The sequence below is a fragment of the Abramis brama genome, assembly GCF_963993115.1.
Source record: "Abramis brama genome assembly, chromosome: 18".
In the NCBI taxonomy this organism is placed as follows: domain Eukaryota; kingdom Metazoa; phylum Chordata; class Actinopteri; order Cypriniformes; family Leuciscidae; genus Abramis; species Abramis brama.
This window is the reverse complement of record NC_139980.1, coordinates 9,636,702-9,655,757: the sequence shown is the minus strand read 5'-3', so window position 1 is coordinate 9,655,757 and position 19,056 is coordinate 9,636,702. Positions and strand designations below refer to the sequence as shown.

Below are 19,056 nucleotides of genomic sequence, written 5' to 3'. Positions count from 1 at the left end.
ACATCCATATTCTGTATATAGCCTAACCTTGAACGGCAGTGGCTTTCCTAAAGTCTTCTGAATGCCCTTCAGAGAAGAAGCCACAGCCACAGAGCTGGAAAGTGTGTTTTGGATGGCCGTGGAGATGGTGTGTAATTCCTGTTGGCCTCTGAAACGAACATACACATATATACATATAAACAAACACTAAAGAGAACATTACATGAAGGCTTTTAATCATGCAATAAAGCCATTACTCACTCATAGTCACTATCCCCCATCAAAAGCTGAGGCAGTCGCAAAATTAAGTTTTTGTGCACCCACTGCCAGTGCAAGGACAGCACACACACCCCCCGTGTATCTGCAGACAGCGTGTTACACACAAGCCAAAAACGATCCCTCCACTGCAGCAGCTGCAAGATCTGGACACACAAATCACATCACTGTAAACCAACTGCAGAACAGTAGCAACAGCAGCGTGGCTATAATGAAACCACTCTGACCTCAAACATGAGGTGGTCAGAGATGTAGGGCTGGCCCGACTGCATGGCTTGCAGTACGAATGTATCCCACAGGTCGAAAAACGAGCGCAGGTGGACCAACACTGGATGAGGCAGGTGGCCTATGTCAACCGTTCCTATAAAACCCAAACATATATAATAGTCACATACAAACTAGTATGTTCATGTCTCCTAATATTAACAGGGTATTTTAACATGGCTGTGGAAGTGTGCGAATACCTTTTGAGAAGGCAGTGGCAAGTCTCAAGGCGCTGTTATGAGGTGAGCTGTTTCCAGCACTGCTGTTAATAGCTGCTCTCTCCTCTCGGTCCATCAGCAATATGATCCTTTCAAAACAGAACATAAAACATATAATTTTTTCCTACAAAAACATTCCAGTAAAGTAGAATAAGTACTTACCTGTTGGCAACAGCGTTTAGCGCTTCCATGAATTCCATGTATCTCTCCTCATCCTCAAAGTTGCAGGTGTTGGCCAAGATGTCCAAGTACTGCTTGTTCCAGCGCATGTCAACCAAAATCCTGTAGTCATCTGATCAAGAATGTGTTTTTTTTTTTTTTTTTAGTAATTTCACAAGTCTGACTGAATATTATAGGTTTGAATATGAATGTTTTTTTTGGAATATGATTTTGATTATTATTGATTAGTAAATGTTAAGTCCATGAAGCGGCATTCTCAATGCATTTAACTTCCATTATGTAACTGACTTTATAATGAACCACAATGTTTAACAGAAAATAATAAAGGGTGGGTCTTTTATCTATCAGGACTTGAATGAATTGTTGAATTGTTTGGTCATTTGGATTGATATTATACAATGATATTGTTTTTCCCTACTCACACGGCTTTAGTTAGATCAGCAGAAAGTTGTTTAAAAGGACTCAGAGATCAATGATTATTAATGCACAGTTAGACCGTGGGCATTTTCTGAGAAAGAAACTGCTTTCATTTTCATGACTGCATATATATGGGAGTGTATATGTACCTGTGCTGTGTGGCTGCAAAAGCTCTGCTAGACATTTGCCTTTCCCGATGAGCTTGCTGTTGAATACGGCCTTCAGCGCTGTGCATCCTGCGTCCAACTGCATCAGAGCTGCATCTGCAAGGACAAGCATGATCTCAGGACTGGGACAGATAAGCTCTCAAGTAGTATGGTTACACAAGCTATAGGCCTACCAAACACATTAAAAAGCATTATTTTTCCTATACAGCCTACCTGGTGCATGTTTGTAAGTTTTGGTAAGGTGGGAGAGCCAGCTGGTTCTGAGAACCCAGTCACTGTGAGAAGCTCTTTCTGTCAGTATTTTAACTGCTGTCGGGAGGAGGCGCAATGCATTCTCTGCTCCTCCGTCCAGTCCTCCACCTCCGGAAAACTGAAGCCCATCCAGTACAGCACCGCTCTGCATCGCCCTCTGCAGGTCAACTAGGCTCAGTGGACGATTCCTGAATCGGTAAAGGTTATTATACAAGGTTATTGTTGTTAACTACAACAAAGAAAGGGGGGAAATGATTTTTTTATCATTAATGCTAATTGAAGTTATGCTAATTGAAATAATCAAGCTCAAAACTACAACAAAATAAAATGAACAATGAATTAATTGATATCAATCAGTTATTATTGCAGTTTCAGTTAGCTGTATTATCTAATTTACCAAATATATAAATATATAAACAAATAGATGAACATAAAATGCTGATTTGAGCTTGATTTTGAGTTCAGAGGGATAATTTGGCAGCTCTTATAAAAAGAAAAAGAAAAAAAGAAATAAGATATATATACAGAAAAACTAAAACTAAGCTGAAGCTAGAAAACAAATTCAAAACGGAAATGTCTTTAATGAGCACAAACATTAGTGCAATCTCATTAACACCAATGAAGTGGCTGGTAATAAAGAACAAAATTATTTTTGTATGTATAGTTCTGACCTTTTTCCGTAAAGGCTGAGAGTGTTGAGGCAGTACAGGAGGACCTGTCCGTCTCTCTGGACACTGGAAAAACACGAGTCCTCAGTGCACAGCAGGGCTGAGGGGATGCGGTCCGGCCACACGCCTGCACACAGCAGCCCACTGCCCCAGTCCTCTGAGTCCAGCACTGCCAACTGCCTCTCTATGACTTCCTGTGCCAGCTGAGACAGGATGTGAAAGGTGGGGTTGATGGGGCATAATTTGAGGGATTACGGAATTATATATCTTAGCTTGTCATGCTTATTGAAAAATGTCTATGAACCTGCTGGTTAGCAGTGGTGCGCTGACAGAAGGCATACGCCTCTCCACAGGCCTGTAGAAGAGCACTGGGCAGATCCACACCCCTCTGGAGCTGACCAGACAACAGAGACGCAGCATGGAGCAGAGATGACATGGATGACGCAGGCGAGTCTAGAAGACGTTAAAGAGAGAATAGACATTAACCCTTATCTCAGGACGTCATTCACTACCCTCACCCTCATTCATTTTTTTTTAAGGTTAGACATCAACCTTCTAAGTTTTCCCCAATCTATTCATTATAAATTATAATCTTTAAAAAAATATATTAAAAAAGAGTGTTTTTTTTGTAATAGTAGTAAGTATATTTTTTCTGTGAAACAACAATTGAATCTCTGATGACACAATAAGTCCAATTCACCTTCATTCCTCAAGGTGGCATTGTCTGATACACAATGATGATGTGATGTTTCACTTATAATTACCAATTACCAAAGACAAAAAACTAAAAAAAATACACACAAGTATCATCAGCAAAACTTGAAATGTCTCAGCGATTTACTTCAGAGCATGTACTGAACGCAGTCAAATATTAGTATCACTAAAACTCTGAACAAGGGTTATTAATCACAGACGCACCCCATATGGTCTTCTTGATATCTGAATGAATGGAGATGAGCAGGTCACACACACAGTCTCCAGTCACTCCCAGGGTGTGTAAAACCATCTTTAGATCCAGAGTGTCCCAGCACACACCCTCATGTTCGCCAGGGATGTAGATCTCAACACCGCGGTTCCTCATGGCTCGAGAGATTTCCCCGTGCGTGGGATCCATGGTGAGAAACAACCTACAACACAGTGTGAAATAGGATTAAGCAAAATATATTTCACAGATCTGTACTTTCACATGGCAAAATACGTTTGGAAACATTTTAGCTGGAAGTGGTGTCAGTTGATGCTTTGATTGTACCTGAAGTTAGGGTGGGGGGTGATGGTAGGTGTGGTTCCATCAATAATTCCTCGTTCATTAATAGTTAATGACCCGCCAGGCTCCAGGAGGGCGTTGAGTCGATCCAACACTGAAGGGCTGAAACATACACATAAATAGTTAATTTAAGAAATTTCATATTATATCTGTTCTATCTGGAAAACTTAGTCAATCGTGGCATTCTGCAGCAAAGTATTGTTTTTACGTTATGCTAGTTTCATGTCTTGTATCACTCTGCACTCTTTCTTAAGTAACTTAAAACTCAAATCAATATTTCAGGACCATTTATTTAAATCTAATTTGATAAGCAGCCATTAAATTAGACAATTATAAGGATCATTTCTGCTTCTATTGGATCACCAATGTTATATTTTCAGTAATGAGTGCTGACAAGAGTGTTATGCCGGTGGCTAAAAATCAGTCATTGAATCATTTACTCAACTGATTCCTTAAAACACAGACTTGACTGAAATGAGTCATATCATTCTTCATTAAAATGTGTCTACAAATCTACCAAGAGACTCCAAAAAGAGTGTTTAAGCATTTTAATCATTTTAAGAAAGATCTGTTTAAAAAGACCTGCAGAAGTTGACATTGTCCATGAGCAACCAGTCTCCAGCCTGCAGTGCCTGAACTAATGTCCCATCCAGCCACTCAAAACCACCATGAGTCCAGCCGTCCTGCATCTGAGCCAAGCGCTCCTTCAGTAGAGTGAAGTCCATCTGCAGCTTTGACATGTCTGCAGGGGACAATCAAAGATTATGACAATCAAAGTGTTTTAAATGGATTTTTTTTTTTTACATTTATTTAAATGTATTTCATATTTAAATAATATAATGTAATATTTCTAATTTCAAATAATACTAAACTAAACATAACTATTATATATATTTATTTTAAATGTTTACATTAAATGTATTGTTTATATATTTATTTTTAATATTTTAAATAATAAAAGTAATTTTCAAACCATTCTTATGGATACATGGTTAGCAAAACATTTCACAGGGCTGACGAGTTGACAAGCAGAATTCACATTCGAATGTCACAGAAAACCAAATGTTTAAGTTTACAAGGCATATACAGGACAAGTAGTGTAGTGTCCTTACCTGTAAAGACCTTGAGTTTAGTGTTGAGTTTGTGCAGCAGAACAATAATGACCTCCAGTTTGTTTAAAGCCTCAAATGTGACCATGCCCTCTGTGGTATCCAGACCCTCCTCTCGCAGCCAGCGGCGGAAAGTGCTCCACGTGCTCAACAGAAACTCAGTATCCTGCACCGCCCCGTCCAATGACATCAGGCCTCGCCTGGTCACCATAGCAACCACATAGTCCATGCTCTCCAATACCTGCTGCCACGGCCGTATGATGTCCACCTAAACAGATCACCAGGTTAACGATAACACCAAACTAGTGAATCAACCATCTTGCTTGTCATTTCCAACTGACCTGCTCAAAGCCGCCCAGCAGCTCTGTTGTGTCCATGGCGCTGTTCATGGCCATAACCCTCAGTCTGTGTCCCGTTAACAGTGCAAGCAGATGCACTAGACTGCTCTTTCCACTCGCAGTGGGACCCGCCAGTATGACCATCCACCCCATCTCCACACACTTCATCAGTGCCTCCAGAGGGCGCAAAGAATAATGGGTAATTGACAGAGGAGGATCCAGAGCAATGGGTGCACCTCCACTGCGCTGCAGAACTGAGTAACCCAACTACATTTGTGTGACAGAGAGAAAGAGATATTTTCACACCCAGTTTCTTAAGACTTATAATATAATTTTATATGATAGATTACGTGTTAAAAAAAATGAAGATTAAAAATCAATAAAAATTCTGTAATTTTTATGACTACTATTTTTTTCATTTTTAATGTAAAGCATTTATTGTATTATTGTGTGTGAAATGTGCCATATAAATAAATGTGCCTATAATATACTATATTATATTACATTACCACTTCTAATGTTTCTTAAGATTTATATAATAATAATAATGTAATTCCATATTATCGATTACAGATTAAGGATTAAAATAAAAAAATAAAGACTAAAACATATAATACATTATATTATATATCACATATAATGTTTCTTAAGATTTATTTTATATTATTGATTCCAAAATTAAGGGTTAAAAAATAAATAAAGACTAAAACTTTTTTAAATATTATATTTCTGACCAACCTGCAGGTTCAAAGGGGTGATATGAAACTGCCTAGAGCCCATGTAAGGCTCAAAGTCTTCTCCAAACACCTTCCTAAACACTGCTAACACCTGAGGACAGAACATGTATTATTTATATTATTGATAAAGCCACATCTTCATGTCATCTTTTGAGTGATGAATGGTATATGAATTAGCGTGGCTACCTGAGCCTTGTCTGCCTCTGTCCTCATGCGGTCTGCATACACAAGTCCAACATGCTGCCCAGGGTTGAAGAAGCCTGGTGATTGGTCTGTCTGCATCAGCTGACACCAACGGAACAGGTCACGGAGATTAAACTCCCATGGTCCTCCTCTCTGGCCCCACTTCCTCTCAACTGTCACTTCTTGGACGAGCTTAGAGAACAAGAAAATCAAACCTCTTTTGAGATGATAGATGAAAGGAACATCTACAAATGCCAATTAAAAGAGCAACAGAAGAACACCACTGGTTAAGGGAAGTGTTGTCCACTTACTCGGTTGCTAAACTGCACCATTTTGGAGATGATCGCATTGTCAATGTTAGGAAAGATGGAGTCACTAATGAACTGCATGTCTTCATTGGTTAGCGAATCCACATAAACCTGAATGAGGAAAATACAGATCTATATTTTGGTCTCTTATTGTATGACTCACTAAGACCATTACCATATATTATAATACAAACTGCTGTAAACAATATTGTATATTAATAATCTATGTAAAACAGATGATCTCAAAGACAGAAGAGAAAACAAACAGATGACAAAAAAGTAATTAGATCTAAGTTACCTGAGTGAATCTGTTAAGGAAGGACTTAGGAAGGCCTTTGCGTCCTCCTCCCTGCGTGAAAGGGTTTTGGCAGCCGAAGATCTTGGTCTTCTCATGCTGAACATGGAAGCGCATGCCCAGCTCAGGGATGTAGATCTCAGCACGATGATCAAAGCAAGCGTTAAGACCTTCCAGCACTGACTGAGAAGCCAGATTCAGCTATAGATGAAAGGAAAAACATCAGTCAATAACCTACAACCCAATGAGTTATCATTTCTGACTGAAAATGTTCCAAGACTCAAACATTTTATTATTTTATTACACTGAACTGGCATAGAGCTACAAAAGTCAGCCATTCATCTACCTCATCTAGGACGATCCAATGTCCAGCCTTCAGCCCAGCAAGTAGAGGACCATCACGCCACGCAAACTCTCCTCCTTTCCCACCTTCCACTGGCAGATCTGTCCCAAACAGATCCGTTACGTCCTGTGCAGAGAGGATACAGCACAGATTTTTTTAATGTTTTTAAAAACTCTTATGCTCACCAAGGCAGCATTTAATTATTGAAAAATTGAACATAAACAGTAATATGAAATATTATTGCAATTTCTATTTTAAAATATTCCAAAATGTAGTTTATTCCTGTGAAGGAAAAGCTGAATTTTCAGTAGCCATTCATTTGAAATAAAAGTCTTCTTTAACATTTTAAATGCCTTTACTGTCACTTTTGATCAATTTAATGCATCCTTGCTGACTAAAAGTATGAATTAAAAAAAAACTTACTATCTCCAAACTTTTGATAGTGTATTTAACATTGATGTTTTTTTTTCTTTTTCATTTCAATAAATAAATGAATAAAAATAAAATGTTGTCATTGTATTAGTGATAGTTTTCAACAGTTCTACAGTGCAGGGAGGTTCTGCTAAAGCAAAACTCTATGTTTCTTTGACATACAGTTTGTTCTGACAGGTTGATCCTGACAAGATGGTTCCCAGAGGCCTTGGCAAGGGCAGTGACCAAGCTGGTCTTGCCCACTCCAGGTGAGCCCTCGAGCAGTATGGGTCTCTGAAGCTTCAGTGCCCTTAGTATCCTCTGAGCATTAACTGCAGTTGTGCCCGCACTCAAAGCGTAGTCCGACAGACTCCTGCCCTCACTCTCAGGACCTGTGGGAAGATCAGACCAAATGTGGCAAACAAAACCCAAAAGTCATATCTGACACATGGTTTGATAACAACAATTGCTAACAACATCTAGAGACTCAACTTTGAAATATTATATTTTATATTTTGGTAGAGTCCTCACCTGCAGCAATGTAGAAGGGGTCAATGCCAAAGAAGTCTTCACCCCACTGGGGCTCTCGGGGGACGCTGGTGTCGTAGACTTGGAGTGCGTCTTGCATCTCCTCATCCAGCGTTGTAATTCTGGTCAGTCTCTTCTCCAGGTACTCCAGACTCGCCTTCCGTGCCACCAGGGCATTCTCTGCTGCCGACACTGTGGTTCCTGGCACCAAGAAGAAAAAAAATGAGGTCATGGGAATGTAGTATGGGAAGGGATATTAGATCTGTAAATACAACAATGAAATACATCCTCTACTGTTCAAAAGTTTGGGGTCAGTAAGATTTCCTTCTTTTTTAAAGAAATTAATACTTCTATTCAGCAAGGATACATTAAATTGATCAAAAGTGACAGAAAAGACATGTATAATGTTACAAAAATTTCTATTTTAACTCAACGCTTTTCTTTTGAACTTTCTATTCCTCAAAATAAATCCTGAAAATAATGGCTTCCACAAAAATATTAAGCAGCACAACTGTATTAAACGTTGATAATCAGCATATTAGAATGATTTCTGAAGGATCATTTGACACTGAAGACTGTTGTAATTAATGGCTGCAAAAAAAAAAAAAAAAATCACCTTTGTCATCACAGAAATAAATTACATTTTAAAAATATGTAAAAAAAAAAAAAAAAACATTTCTTTTAAACTGTAATATAATTTTTCAAGCCTTGATAAGCATACTACTTCTTTTAAAAACAATTTTTAAATCTTACCGACCCAAAATATTTGAAACGGCAGGGTATAGCTTTCATTTCATAAAAGCCTTCACTAGTGTCAATAACAACTACAAAGGATTTTATAGAAGCATAAAAACTTAGATTATTTAAAGGGGTGGTATAATGCCCCTTTTTACAATATGTAAAATAAGTCTCTGTTGTCCTCAGAGTGTGTATGTGAAGTTTAAGCTCAAAATACCCCACAGATGATTTTTTTACAGCATGTTAAAATTGTCCCCTTTTGAGGGTCAGTAAAAACACGTTGTTTAGTGTGTGCCCTTTTAAATGCAAATGAGCTGCTGCTCCCGGCACAGAGGGAGGAGCTTCAAGAGCTTGTGTGTGTTAGCAGCTCCAATTACCACACGCAGAAAAGCACTAAAATGTCAGAAACTGTTCTGCCTTTATGTTTAAACTGGAGTCGGACAATGATGGAGAGACTCAAGAAGACAACATGTAGAATGCAACAGGACGTTTCTGAATGGTTAGTTGATGAATTTATGTTGCTGATGTGGAGTTAACTATCTTCAAGTCTTTGATTAGCATATTCTGTCATGATAATCTATAAAATCGCTCATGTGGGAACTGTAGTAAGATGCCTACAGAGTGACACGCTATTGCATTTGTGTTATGTACTGTATTGCATGTGAAAATACGGATACAACAGCTTGAGCAGACTCACAAATGTGCTCTACTACAACAACTCTTGCTCTTCTCAACATGGACTGCGTGTTCCCAGGGGCGGGGTTTATGTACATTTTAGGGTTAGTGATGTCATGTAGTCCCTAGCAGCCGTTTGTTGTAGTCCTTAAAAAACGATTACTTTAAAAGCAAAAATCTTCCTTTGCTTTGAACTTTGAGCATCGTAACTTTGCAAATGTTGTTTATGCTCAAACAGCAATATAACACACTAATTAAAGTTAGAAAAGTGAAATCATAATGAACCACCCCTTTAAAAAAAGAAAAAAGCTGCCTTTATATTTCATCTTACTCCTTATGGTGGTAAATAGGTACCAAAGCATGAAAGAAAGAAAAAAGCAGTTTGAGGTCTTTTTTCTCTCACCTGAGCCGATTCCGTCCACGTACACAAGGCACGCAGCATGAATAAATGCTGTTACAGTGTCCAATCGCAGGTCCCATTCTGGCTCCTCCTCCTCCAGCTCCCCCATGGTCATGAAGCCGTCCTCGTCCCGCTCACATACTGTGTTCATGAAGTTCACCCATGACAGGATGTCTCGCACACTTAGAATACACCGCCGACCAAACTCCTGATTGGTCAGCCAGTCGATGAAGTCCAACATGAGATCTGCTATGTCTTTACCTGAGATGGGAAGAGAGGAATGGCAATGGCAATGGCATGAAACTAGAATAGTGTAGGAGATTGTTTGGCATGGAAAACGAACAACCTAGTTTACAGTTTAGTGGTTATTATACAAACATATTTGGCTGCTACTGACCAATCAGATTCAAATATTCCAAAAGGAGGGAATAAGGCTTGTTATAATTGGTAGCTCTGTGTAGAGCGACTCACCTTGGTGGTCATGCTGGTCCAGAGATAGTCCAGGCCGCAGATTGTGTTGGATGATCTGCATTAGATCATTACGGCTGTTGCTCTGGGGGCACCAAATCTCTGTGAACCTGTTCCTGAGTGCTGGAGACAGCTGTACATATGCAAACACATCAGTGCTTGTTTCTTCCTTGCAAACATGATCAATTTATTTTACTATTACTACTAATCTTTAAAGAATCCCAACAATGGCTATTTTATAACCTCAACACAATCTTCTTCAGCCAAGCTAATTCTCCATGTACTGACCTCTTTCTTTCCAAAGTCACCTCCAGGGTTCATGGTGGCAACAAGTCGGAACTTCTTTCCAGCAATGATCAGTTCAACATCATCATCATCTCCGCTGCCTTTCTCTGCCAGCACCAAAGATTTTTCAGTCTCCAACACGCTGCACAGGACACACAGACAGTCACATAATCACTTTAGATATCAGATGTGCCAATATAAGTACTGTACAGAAGTTGGGGGATTTGTTTTTTTACTTTATTTTGTCCTGTTGTGATAAAGTAGTTGCAAATTTGGAGAACAATATCAATTAATTTTACAAAGAGACAAAGTAAACAAGTACATACAGGCCTGTTTATGAATTTCCTAGGCAGTACTGATTTGGAAAAGATTTTAAACAGTCCGTCAATGAGAACAGAACAATGTGAGGAGTGTAAATACACACCTGTTGAGTCTCTCCAGCACCGAGTCATCTGCAAGTGAGATCTCATCCATCAGAAACACGCCATCCTGTTTCATTGCCAGGACCAGTGGTCCATCATTCCACTCAAACAGACGGCCGTCCTCCGCATCAGCCTGAATCATATTAAATTCATATTAAAAATTGACAATTTTTAGACTCAATAATTTGAAGAAATGTGAATATTACCTGTTGAGTTCCCGTGTGACGGACAGGTCGGAGACCTCCCAGAAAGTCAGACGTCTCCATATGCAAGTGGCAGTTCAGGGAGAAGAACTTCTGACCGGCTAGTGCGGCAAACAGCTGGCAGATGGTGGTCTTACCGCACCTGGGAGGAACATGTAAACCAACTGAGCTTCTGGAATCTCATTCATTATTTACCAATAACAAATTAAGGTTTTAAAGGCTAATTTGGTTTCCTTTGCTGACAGATTTCCTGCTAAATAGAAAGTTCTATGTTCTGTTGAAACAGGGGTGTGGCTCCTAGTTATTGCTAATCAGTGCCGTGCAGAATATTATTTAAAAAAAATTGGACATGCCAAGTGCAACATCATATTTGTATTATTTTTTCAGACTGCACACAAGTCTGACAAAAGTAATTTTTTGTTAATTTTAAAAAGATTAACAGACATGAACTACAAGCTACAAAACTCATTTTGGTTGCACTAAATCTTTAAAATTAACATGATTAAATTGTGATTTGTGATGTGATAAAAACTCTAATAAAGAAGCTTTTCATCTTCATTTCCAATCAACTACTATAAAATAGTATTAGGCCAGAATTTGCAACCCTATAATTTAGGTTCAACTGAGGATTGTATCACAGCTTACCCCGTGTCCCCAACAAGTAGGACAGACTCGCCAAAACGAAGCGCTCTTCCCACTAGTACAGCCAGTCTCCTCATGCCCTGGGTCCACACCACATGACCGAACTCTTCAGGGACACCCGCAATGCTGTCCACAAAAGGGCCTGCCAAGTGCCAAGCCATCAACAACCATCAATATACCAAACTGTGCCAGCAAAAACAATCAATCTACCCATTAGTTATACAGTGAGCTAATCAAACAGATCTTTAGGAAAGGATCAAAATCAATAATTCAACATTTCATGAAAAAGATTTTGCCGTCTTAACTCATCTGCGTAGATGGAAAAGAACATCCCAAGACACAATCAATAAAACTAACACTGAATAACTGTTATATAAGAGCACGCTGGGAGTTGCTGAGATGCTTTATTAAAGGACTGTCATTAAACTGCAGTACTACTGGTATCTGTTTATGTGATAATGCAATGGAATAACCAGTAAGAACAACGTTCCTAATTGAAAGTCATCGACCTGATGTCAGAATGCGGTGTGCTTCTGTGGCCAAACTGTGTTTGTGCTTATTAACTCACTGAACTGAGAGGTGACCTGAGCCTCGGAGAAAAGAGCATCTGGGTTCACTGTCCTTTTAAAGTGCTTCTCCAGAATGGTCTGGATGGTCAGCGCTTCCTCTGGCTTCCTGACACGGCCGGCCAACAGCATGTAGCCTGAAGGAGTGAACACAATGATTGTTACATTTTGAAATTAAGTATAAAGTAAGTGACGAAGGCAAAGAGCCAAAAAGTTTGTAATCTTTATCTCCTGTTTGCAATAAATTATTTTTTTAGAGTTCAGACCTTTTATGCATTTTTGAAATTAAGTATAACAAACAAAAAAAACTATATCTTTCCATAAATTACTATTTAAAAGACTTTTCAAAATAAATCAATACTTTTATGAATAAAGGGGGCACTGAATTGATCAAAATTGACAGTAAAGACTTTTATATTGTTAAAAAAATATATATTTTAAGTAAATGCTGTACTTTCTATTTATCAAAGAATCCTGAAAAAGTATGATTTTACACAAATATTAAGCAGCACAAATGTTTTTAACATTGATAATAATAATAATAAGAAGAAGAAGAACTGTTTCTTGAGCAGCATATCAGCAAATTAGAATGATTTCTGAAGGATCACGTGAGACAAATGTCGAGACAAAAAGGGGTCAAATGTTTGTCTCTGGATGTTACCGTCATCAGCCAGATGCTGTAGCCAATCACACGAGGAGTCATTCCGCTCCTCCATCCTATAGCGTTCAGCCCAGCGGAACAGGTCTCTTAGGGTAATGTACCCATGTTTCCCAGCAAACACACTGGATCCTCTACGTAAAGACTAACACAAATACCACCATATCAAAAAATATAATCATGAATTTTTCAAAATGTAATCTTATACGCTGATACAACAAAATGAGATGCACACCTGCAAGTTCTGCATGACTTTGATGAGCTTAGAGCAGTAGGAAGGGGGAAGACTGCAGCGCTTGTGGAGAATGTTCTCCAGCTCCGAACTGGGCAGTTCATCAAAATGCAGCTCCACAAAACGGTTCCTGAATGCTCGGGACAGAACCTACACAAGATGAAAGACACGCTTAGTGCATTAATTTTCATGAGCCCTTCCTGGAGTAGGGACATCAGAACCAAAACATCACCACCTCCCACCGATCTAAAAATTAGTTCCTGCATGGCACTACTGTTGCAGATTACAGTTTACAATTGGCCAAGGCGGCAAGCTTTCTTGACACACAGGTGGTAGTTTTTAAAACGTATTGAAGAAACCTTTCTGCCCCCGTAGAGCCCAGGAGGATTCTGGGTGGCAAAGAGCATGAATCTGGGGTGGGCTTTGACCACTTCCTGTGTCTCGGCAATGAAGAGCTCCCGGTTGTCATCCAGCAATCTATTCAGAGCCTCGAGGACATCAGTAGGGGCAAGGTTCAATTCATCTAGAATAATCCAATAACCTTTTCGCATGGCATCGATCAGCACGCCTTCAGGGGAAAAAAACATGCATTTGTTTCCATGAAAACTTAACATAAACAGAGGGTCAATCGAACATTGAACTACACACAAAGAGAGACAACAATATAAGATTACCATCTGATATGGCAGTGAATGCTTAGAATTCATTAATATCATTGACATAAATCAGGGGTCTTCAATCACTTCAGCCTAAGGATGGAGCAGGGACCCATAGTGTTTCATTTTAAACCTGGCCTAATAACATGCATTTACATACAGTGCTATGCATAAGTTTAGACACCCATGCTAAAGTTGACTAAAAAGAGGAATAAAAATCATCTTTTAGAAATTGAACTTAATGCCTTAATTAAAAAAAATTAGGAAAAATCCAACCTTTAAGGACACCAATTTTCTTTGTGAATGAATAATGTATCGTAAATAAATAAATAAATGTTCTTCCTTAAAATACAGGGTGCATAAGTCTGGACACCCCTATGTTAAATTCCCATAGAGGCAGGCAGATTTTTATTTTTAAAGGCCAGTTATTTCATGGATCCAGGATACTATGCATCCTGATAAAGTTCCCTTGGCCTTTGGAATTAAAATAGCCCCACATCATCACATAGCCTTCACCATACCTAGAGATTGGCATGGTTTTATTTCAGTTAGCCTAATAGTTGGTTTGATTTCCATTGAGAGATGATCTTATGGAAAGTACTCCATGCCAATCTCTAGGTATGGTGAAGGCTATGTGATGATGTGGGGCTATTTTAATTCCAAAGGCCAAGGGAACTTTATCAGGATGCATAGTATCCTGGATCCATGAAGTAACTGGCCTTTAAAAATAAAAATCTGCCTGCCTCTATGGGAATTTAACATAGGGGTGTCCAGACTTATGCACCCTGTATTTTAAGGAAGAACATTTATTTATTTACGATACATTATTCATTCACAAAGAAAACTGGTGTCCTTAAAGGTTGGATTTTTCCTAATTTTTTTAATTAAGGCATTAAGTTCAATTTCCAAAAGATGATTTTTTATTCCTCTTTTTAGTCAACTTTAGCATGGGTGTCTAAACTTATGCATAGCACTGTATGTATTACATAAATAATGATTATTTAATGGCTTTGCAATCTAAGCATATACAATTCATATACTCAAACAAATTCATATACTCTACATACATTCCATCCTAATGTGCACTAAAAGATCTTTACCTTCTGTGAAGACAAGTTTGCCATGCTCATCGGAGGAGTAGCAGCCGATGTACTCCTGGATATCTGTGTGCTCATGGTTATTGATTCGCACACACTGGTTTCCTGTGGAAGCTGAAAGCCATTTTATCAGACTCGTCTTTCCTACAGACGTTTCCCCCTGAATGAGCACTGGATGGATGCTAATACAGAAACAACACACAAGAACAGGGGAAAGACTTGTAAAGGCAAAATTGCAAGAGTCTAAGATATTAAAATGATTCCTAGTATGTAATGAATATGAAAAGAACTAACAGGACTGACTTAAGATGGATATAGGGAAAATAATGACAAGTAGCCATATAAATATATATATAGAGCCCAGTAGGTGTGAGTGGCAAAAAGAATAAACTAAGAAAATAAACTCTCTGCTTCTATAAAGAGGTGATTTCGGGACTTTATGGGAAATTAGAAGATCTGACTGTCAAATCATCTCAAGATGTATTAAGAGAGGTATGAAGAATGGACCTGGTGATTAGTTGATCTCTGCATCTATAAAGAGGTGATTTTGGGACTTTATGGGCATCAGCCTTTTCACATCAGATTACATATACATATATATATATATATATATATATACACACAGTGAGGAAAATAAGTATTTAAACACCCTGCTATTTTGCAAGTTCTCCCACTTAGAAATCATGGAGGGGTCTGAAATTGTCATCGTAGGTGCATGTCCACTGTGAGAGACATAATAAATAAAAAAAAATCCAGAAATCACAATGTATGATTTTTTAACTATTTATTTGTATGATACAGCTGCAAATAAGTATTTGAACACCTGAGAAAATCAATGTTAATATTTGGTACAGTAGCCTTTGTTTGCAATTACAGAGGTCAAACGTTTCCTGTAGTTTTTCACCAGGTTTGCACACACTGCAGGAGGGATTTTGGCCCACTCCTCCACACAGATCTTCTCTAGATCAGTCAGGTTTCTGGGCTGTCGCTGAGAAACACGGAGTTTGAGCTCCCTCTAAAGATTCTCTATTGGGTTTAGGTCTGGAGACTGGCTAGGCCACGCCAGAACCTTGATATGCTTCTTACAGAGCCACTCCTTGGTTATCCTGGCTGTGTGCTTCGGGTCATTGTCATGTTGGAAGACCCAGCCTCGACCCATCTTCAATGCTCTAACTGAGGGAAGGAGGTTGTTCCCAAAAATCTCGCAATACATGGCCCCGGTCATCCTCGCCTAAATACAGTGCAGTCGCCCTGTCCCATGTGCAGAAAAACACCCCCAAAGCATGATGCTACCACCCCCATGCTTCACAGTAGGGATGGTGTTCTTGGGATGGTACTCATCATTCTTCTTCCTCCAAACACGTTTAGTGGAATTATGACCAAAAAGTTCTATTTTGGTCTCATCTGACCACATGACTTTCTCCCATGACTCCTCTGGATCATCCAAATGGTCATTGGCAAACTTAAGACGGGCCTTGACATGTGCTGGTTTAAGCAGGGAAACCTTCCGTGCCATGCATGATTTCAAACCATGACGTCTTAGTGTATTACCAACAGTAACCTTGGAAACGGTGGTCCCAGCTCTTTTCAGGTCATTGACCAGCTCCTCCCGTGTAGTTCTGGGCTGATTTCTCACCTTTCTTAGGATCATTGAGACCCCACGAGGTGAGATCTTGCATGGAGCCCCAGTCCGAGGGAGATTGACAGTCATGTTTAGCTTCTTCCATTTTCTAATGATTGCTCCAACAGTGGACCTTTTTTCACCAAGCTGCTTGGCAATTTCCCCGTAGCCCTTTCCAGCCTTGTGTACAATTTTGTCTCTAGTGTCTTTAGACAGCTCTTTGGTCTTGGCCATGTTAGTAGTTGGATTCTTACTGATTGTATGGGGTGGACAGGTGTCTTTATGCAGCTAACGACCTCAAACAGGTGCATCTAATTTAGGATAATAAATGGAGTGGAGGTGGACATTTTAAAGGCAGACTAACAGGTCTTTGAGGGTCAGAATTCTAGCTGATAGACAGGTGTTCAAATACTTATTTGCAGCTGTATCATACAAATAAATAGTTAAAAAATCATACATTGTGATTTCTGGATTTTTTTTTTAGATTATGTCTCTCACAGTGGACATGCACCTACGATGACCCCTCCATGATTTCTAAGTGGGAGAACTTGCAAAATAGCAGGGTGTTCAAATACTTATTTTCCTCACTGTATGTATGTATATATATATAAAATCTGATTTTTCGTATCTCTCTTAAAACATCTTGAGATGATTTGACAGTCAGATCTTCTAATCGTGATAACTGATCTCTGGCTAATTTGGTTCTTCAAATGAATTTTGTGGATTTGATTAAATAATGACATCATAATTATTAAAAAAAGAACATCACACATGTGACAAAAACCTTGCCTAATTTCTAGAAACAGCCACCAAAAGTCACCAAAACGACATAAAAGATATAATACATAAATTAAATAAATGTACTGTTTGTTACATAATTCCCAATTATTTATTTCCATTATTTCTCGATTTCTATTTGTACAGGCTTTGTATTTTTATTTCAATGTTGTAATTAGCAATTCATTTAATTTTACCTGTGAAGCAGATTTGTTATGTTAATTAATTTAGTTAATTGTTAGTTAATTAAATTAATTTGTTAATTTAAGTTTCTTAAGTCATCTAACATTTTTCTAATGGCACAGAAGACAGCATTTTATCTTTTTTACCAAGTAATCAAACCACTCCCATAATAGCTCTTACCTTTCAAATTAATGTATGACATTGTACTAACTGTACATCGTGTGTGAAAGACTAAAATTATTAGGTAATTATTCCCTTACGAATAAATCTATCAATGAGTAAAACTTGCTGTGTCTATATTATGATAGACTACACAACATTATAATATTATTTTCTAATAAAGTTTTTAACTATTATTATTATTTTTCAATTATTATTGTTCCTGGTTCAATAAGGTACTCTTGTAAGAGAGTAGAAAGTACTTTACACCTCCGCTTAAAAAAATGCAATCTAGGATGTTTGGGGGGTGGGGGTTCTGTTATAGTAAAAATAGAAGGAAGGAAAATGTAACTTTCATGGTTTTACTGTATGTTTCTTTACTCCTTCAATAAAAAAAAAGCAATCTATTCCTGTTTACATGAAATAAGCCTGCTCCCGAGCAGGTTTGAGCTTATGGACCTGTTGCTATGACAGCAACTCCGGGATGATCTTCATAGAACCTAACAATCCTGTATCGTGTCAAATTGTCAATAGTAAAATCCAGATAACTGAGTAATCCACATATGAAGAATGAGCCCCAGGTAAAATGTCTCCGACCAATGGCACCAAAACAGACAAACAAATCAATTGCTATCACCATTACTACCCAAAAAACTAAAAGCGAATCAAGTCGCTTACGATAGTTATGCACCATCCCACAAATGAACAGAGAAACGCTGCATACATAATATGTATCGACAGGGGGATTGATCTACGGAACGTCACAGGGGACATATTAGGGGTGGGGTTTCCTACCCGGCGGCCACCACCCGTGCCAGATCTTTTAGGTTGAGCTTGACGGAGGGCGTGAGGATGTAAGTGGGGTCCACAGTAGCCTCCATGTCACCCCGACTCAGCCAGTACTCCTCTATCTGTACACACACACGGTCCTTTGGCTGAGGGATTGACTGAAGAAAGAGAAGAAGATCATTTTCTAATACTTCTGGCAAAGAACATCTCTAACTATTTCACAGTTTATCCATTCAAACAAATATTAGGATGGATCAAAGTGTCTCATTGAAGCTCTGAAATGATTACCTGTTTCAGACATTTCACATTTCCTCCAAGTATGTACTGACACACCAGTTTCTGCACAACAGGGTGAGAGCTGCGATCCAGCTGAGTGAGAAAACTCAGGCAGAAACCCTGCAGAAGATATTAAACATCTCCATAAAAATACTTTACTGTCTGTTTTAAATTTCTTTACACAGCACACACTAATTAAATAAATAAATACTGGGAATTTCTCCATGGTCCCAGACCAGTGGAGGGCCCTGATGAGCTATAGAAAACTTGAA

The 19,056-nt window shown here is 38.7% G+C and overlaps 1 protein-coding gene across 2 annotated transcripts in view; it reads right to left on the bottom strand.

Moving 5' to 3' along the window:
* Positions 1-19,056, bottom strand: part of mdn1 (midasin AAA ATPase 1) — a 54,059-nt gene that overhangs the window by 22,808 nt on the left and 12,195 nt on the right. For both annotated transcript variants that reach the window (XM_084090268.1, XM_084090269.1), the window contains exons 22-55: positions 18,797-18,904; positions 18,515-18,666; positions 14,983-15,161; positions 13,586-13,794; positions 13,230-13,376; positions 12,998-13,139; positions 12,339-12,473; positions 11,774-11,912; positions 11,132-11,270; positions 10,928-11,058; positions 10,507-10,645; positions 10,222-10,351; positions 9,754-10,011; positions 7,941-8,138; positions 7,593-7,801; positions 7,002-7,124; positions 6,659-6,856; positions 6,364-6,471; positions 6,056-6,244; positions 5,871-5,960; positions 5,136-5,399; positions 4,798-5,062; positions 4,268-4,427; positions 3,671-3,787; positions 3,340-3,548; positions 2,726-2,874; positions 2,425-2,624; positions 1,715-1,941; positions 1,484-1,597; positions 900-1,029; positions 720-826; positions 483-616; positions 241-401; positions 28-148 (exon numbers count right to left, since the gene is read on the bottom strand). In XM_084090268.1, the coding sequence (XP_083946394.1) occupies positions 28-148; positions 241-401; positions 483-616; positions 720-826; positions 900-1,029; positions 1,484-1,597; positions 1,715-1,941; positions 2,425-2,624; positions 2,726-2,874; positions 3,340-3,548; positions 3,671-3,787; positions 4,268-4,427; positions 4,798-5,062; positions 5,136-5,399; positions 5,871-5,960; positions 6,056-6,244; positions 6,364-6,471; positions 6,659-6,856; positions 7,002-7,124; positions 7,593-7,801; positions 7,941-8,138; positions 9,754-10,011; positions 10,222-10,351; positions 10,507-10,645; positions 10,928-11,058; positions 11,132-11,270; positions 11,774-11,912; positions 12,339-12,473; positions 12,998-13,139; positions 13,230-13,376; positions 13,586-13,794; positions 14,983-15,161; positions 18,515-18,666; positions 18,797-18,904 (5,481 nt within the window). The remainder of the gene's footprint in view (positions 1-27; positions 149-240; positions 402-482; positions 617-719; positions 827-899; positions 1,030-1,483; positions 1,598-1,714; positions 1,942-2,424; positions 2,625-2,725; positions 2,875-3,339; positions 3,549-3,670; positions 3,788-4,267; positions 4,428-4,797; positions 5,063-5,135; positions 5,400-5,870; positions 5,961-6,055; positions 6,245-6,363; positions 6,472-6,658; positions 6,857-7,001; positions 7,125-7,592; positions 7,802-7,940; positions 8,139-9,753; positions 10,012-10,221; positions 10,352-10,506; positions 10,646-10,927; positions 11,059-11,131; positions 11,271-11,773; positions 11,913-12,338; positions 12,474-12,997; positions 13,140-13,229; positions 13,377-13,585; positions 13,795-14,982; positions 15,162-18,514; positions 18,667-18,796; positions 18,905-19,056) is intronic.